This window comes from Propithecus coquereli, unplaced genomic scaffold (genome assembly GCF_000956105.1).
Source record: "Propithecus coquereli isolate 6110/MARCELLA unplaced genomic scaffold, Pcoq_1.0 Scaffold191, whole genome shotgun sequence".
Taxonomy (NCBI): Eukaryota; Metazoa; Chordata; class Mammalia; order Primates; family Indriidae; genus Propithecus; species Propithecus coquereli.
Genome location: NW_012143968.1, coordinates 1857238 through 1862074, shown reverse-complemented (window position 1 = coordinate 1862074; position 4837 = coordinate 1857238). Strand labels below are relative to the sequence as shown.

Below are 4837 nucleotides of genomic sequence, written 5' to 3'. Positions count from 1 at the left end.
GCACGCGCCACCGTGCCCGGCTAATTTTTTCTATTTTTAGTTGTTTGGCTAATTTCTTTCTATTTATAGTAGAGACGGGGTCTCGCTCTTGCTCAGGCTGGTCTCGAACTCCTGAGCCCAAGCAATCCTCCCGCCTCAGCCTCCCGAAATTTCTTATATTTGTGATTTCATATAACATTTTCTCATGAATAACGTGGTGAATAATCTTTGATGATAGTCATTTTCTAGTGCCTAAAATTTTCTTTTTAAAACTATCTCTTAACATGGGAAAAAAACAGTAAATCTTTACCCACTTACAAAGGCCCAGTCTATTTGATCCTTTTCTTTCTAACACCTCCACTGCACGTGTCTTGCATTGTGTAGTGCTCTTGGGGCATGACTCTGAGCAGGGATGATGATTAGTTTCCCCAACATCTAGGCTAGTGCCTTACATATGGGAAATGCTTAGTAAATGTCTGATTATGGAAGAAACATTGTTCTTCTTACTACATGTGGTCTTAGGATTTGTGATAGATCATTAATTCTATACCAACAGAGAAAATCAGTTAGAATTCTATTTGCAGATACCACAAAGCTTCATTTTCCAATTGTCAGCTATATAGTAAAACAGGTATATATTCACATTGTTTTTACAAAGTAGGATCATACTGCTTTTTTTAGCTATTAAAATAAAGCTAGGCTTTGTTATGATTCATGACTGAAAAACCATTTATATTAAATATAATTTATTAATAATTTTATGTATAAAAAGTAAAGTTTTAAATAAATTTGGTTTCTTTTTTTTTTTCTTTGATCAACTTACATGATCTTTTATTTCAAGATGAGCTAATGTTTCCTAAAATCAAGTATTTTCCCTTCTCACTGTTTGGAAAATGGTTTAATGTGCTTGATTATACTAGCATTTTCTAGCATTTGAATTCATGAAGGGAAATCTTACATGTGATTTGTTTTAAAGGACATGCAAATTTTTTATGTTTAGTAGACAGTTTAATTTTTCCCTATAACTTTTTTCTATTTTTTGAAGGTATAATTTACATACAGTAAAATTTACCCCTTTTTATTTACAGTTCTTTGAGTTTTGGCAGACCTGTTGTTAACCATCCCCATTATCAAGTTCCATCATCCCCCAAATTCCTCATGCCCCCCCCCCTTTTTTTTAATTTCAGGATATTATGAGGGTACAAACATTATGGGTACACTTTATGTCTTTTCCTCACCCAAGCGAGGTTTAAAGGCATGCCCTTCCCCTCTACAATGCTCCCTGTGTCCTTGAGTTGCGAGTTTACCCCCCCAAATGCCCCTAAACCCTGGAGAGTATTACTGCCATGTGATCACCCTAGTGTTGATCAGTTAGTACCAATTTGATGGAATAAGTTTGGTTTCTGAGTATGAAAATTTTCTTGAAGACTAAACTAATAGTACTAGTTTATGTAAGAAATATTCATAACATCTATAGCGAGAATACTACTTTAGTCCTTTTTCTGTGGGGGGAGGACAGCATCTCACTCTGTCACCTGGGCTAGAATGCAGTGGTATCATCATAGTTTACTGCAACCTCAAACTCCTGGGCTCAAGCGATCCTCCTCCCTCAGCCTCCCAAGCAGCTGGGACTACAGGTACGCACCACCACACCCAGCTAATTTTTTTATTTTATTATAGCGATGAGGGTCTCACTTGTGCTCAGGCTGGTCTTGAACTCCTGGCCTTAAGTGATCCTCCCATTCAGTCCTCCCAAAGTGTTAGGATTATAGGCATGAGCCAACATGCCTGGTCTATTTGTGTCTTTTGTGTTGAGGTTCTCTTATGCTTTTTTTAATATGTTTTGTTTTAGGTGAAGCATCTCCTGGAACTACTTCACAGTATAAAGAAAGGATGCCTTCTGTCACTCATAGTCCAGAAATAATGGATTTATCAGAACTACGGCCATTTTCCAAACCAGAAATAGCACTAATAGAAGCCCTGAGACTTTTAGCTGATGAAGATTGGTAAGTTCACCAAGTTTAACTTAAAACCAAGTTGAGTTCCAAAAGTTTTCTGTAAATTTTTTATTAAAAATCTTGAAACACATTTCCTATTAAAATAGTCTTAGAAATGATTATTTTAGTACTTAGGCATTGGAGTCTTTTCCACTTACTAATGTAGATGAACTCTGGCCCTAGTAGTATTGTATTACCAGTTGTATTATAACTTACATACCAAGAGGACCTAATTTAGCTTTATTATGGATTATATAAACCCCTTGGTATTGGAATATAAATTTCACCATTTCTCAAAGGATTTCTCCGCAAAATGTAACATGTAACAATCCTGGAAATACTTATCTGCTCGTACTATAGCTACAACAACTACCCAGCCAGCTCAGCCAATAACTTCAGGGGAACAAAAAGACAGTGACAACGTGCATCCCATTTGTTTCAGCTTGAGGACTCACTTACTCACTGCCTTTGTCTCATGTCTTTCTCTATTCATTCAGTATCTCCCTTGATCCCCATTCTATACCTCTTCTTCAGTTTTGCCTCTTTGCTAGAGCATATGTATCAACTTTAAAATGTGCTAGGCCAGGCAAGGTGACTCATGCCTGTAATCCTAACACTCTGGGAGGCCAAGGCAGGAGGATCACTTGAAGTTAGGAATTCGAGACCAGCCTGAGCAAGAGCAAGCTCAAAACCCCATCTCCACTAAAAATAGAAAAAATTAGCTGGGTGTGGTGGTGTACGCCTATAGTCCCAGCTACTTGGGAGACTGAGGCAGGAGGATCTCTTGAGCCTGGAAGTTTGAGGTTGTAGTGAGCTATGATGATACCACTGTACTCTACCCAGGACAACAGAGCAAGACCCTGTCTCAAAACAAAAACAACAACAACAACAAAATCTAAAGTAAAATGTGCAATGTCTGGCATTCAATAAAGAATTGCTAGACATGCAAAGTAGCAGGAAAATATAACCTATAGTGAGAAGAAAAAGCAAACAATTGAAACCAATCCAAAAATGACACAGATGACAGAAATAGTAGACAAAGACATTATAACTCTATTCCATGCATTAAAGAAGCTAGAGGAAAGTCTGAGCAAGTAAAGATAAGTAAAATATTTAAGAAACCCACATCTAATATGTATTGATGCAAGCTATAATGTCTGAGATCAGAAATACACTGGGTGGCATAACAGAAGATTAGACATTACAGAAGAAAATATTAGTGAATCTGAAGACATAGCCATGGAAACTATCTAAAAAACACTGAAAAAAAAAACCCAAGAAATCAGTGAATTGTGGGATAATTTCAAGCAGCCTAATGTATATGTAACTGGAGTTACCAGACACAAAGGGGGACAGAAAAGAATATTTGAAGAAAACAATGGACAAAATTTATCCAAATTTGATGAAAACTATTAACCCATAGATCCAAGAAGCTCAATGAACATCAAGCGTAAGCAATATGATAAAAACTATATCAAGGGACATACATCATAATCAGATTGCCTAAAATTAGTGATGAAGAAAATCTTAAAAGTAGCCAGATGAAGAAGACACATTACATACAGAACAAAGATCAGACTTCTCATCAAAAACATTGCAAGCCAAAAAACACTGGAGCAAGAACTTTAGAGTACTGAAAGAAAAAAACTGTCAGCCTAGAATTCTATATCCAGTGAAAATACCTTTCAGAAATAAAAGTAGTGAAATAAAATCTTTTTTAGACCTCTCCCTGAAAAATTTCATCATCAGCATTACCTGCACCACAAGAAAGATAGAAGGAAAATAATACCAAATGGAAATCTCAATCAATACCAAGGAATGAAGAGCAGTGGAAATAGTTACTACATGGATAAATATAAAATTGTTTTTGCTGAAATCAAGAAGTCACCATGGAGGATTATCATCCCAGATGGAGTTGCTTTATCCTCCACAGGGATCCACTGTGCTATGGGGAGAAGTTAGTGCTGTCTGTGACTCCATGCAGAGAGGAAAAGTAGAAGCTCTTTGCGTGGAACTCTCCAGGACTCTGCCCTTTGTGCCTCGATTTTACTCTGTATTCTTTCATTGTAATAATCCATAATTGTGCCACCTCACAGAAAACACTGAGGAGGAAGTGATTGTGTATGTCTTCTAGTAACCTCTACCCTGAGCTTCCGAAAGCAGAGAGCAGAGCTTCCTGAGGAAGTAGGAGGAAGCACCACTGGAGTCAGTTGGCCACCTCTCCCTGATATCTTCCAGGGCTGACAGCAGGGGTGGATAATGGGGATCTACAGAGTCTCTCATCTGTTCTAAAGATAAGGGAGTTTCCTGCAGAAATGAATTTTGCTGCTTCTCTAGAATGCAGTCAGATTTTTTCAGTCTCTTTTTCTTTTTCTTCCCCTACAGCATGTGTGTGTCAATTTCATGTACACCAGAATTGATTTCTGGACTTGTTGTTTTTTTTCCATTAATTAATTTGTTAATTCCTATTTCAGAACCACACTGCTTAATTGCTGCATTAAGTTTGCTGTCACTTAGGACAATTTCCCATTCATTATTTTCTTTTCTTCATTACCATCTTGGTTTTAATATAGCTGTTATATAGCTGTATATTTATCCATCTAGATCACCTTTCAGGTCAGTTATAATACTAAAAATTTTCTCATATCTCATGCAACTTTTATTAGACTATGACATATCTATACATTAAGATTTTTCATGACCATCATTAAAGTTTTGCATTTTCTTTTAACAATGGAACTCTTTTTCTTCCTTCATGCTTTTTCTTGATGGAAAAATAAAAAAAGTTTAGGGGGGCAAGGGCAATATACATAACCTAAACATCTGTACCCCCATAATATGCTGAAATTAAAAAGAAAAAA

At 36.6% G+C, this 4837-nt stretch overlaps 1 protein-coding gene across 2 annotated transcripts in view; it reads left to right on the top strand.

Annotated features, from left to right (window-relative positions):
* Window positions 1–4837, top strand: part of FAM179B (family with sequence similarity 179, member B) — a 132180-nt gene that overhangs the window by 101777 nt on the left and 25566 nt on the right. For both annotated transcript variants that reach the window (XM_012642963.1, XM_012642964.1), the window contains exon 11: window positions 1832–1985. In XM_012642963.1, the coding sequence (XP_012498417.1) occupies window positions 1832–1985 (154 nt within the window). The remainder of the gene's footprint in view (window positions 1–1831; window positions 1986–4837) is intronic.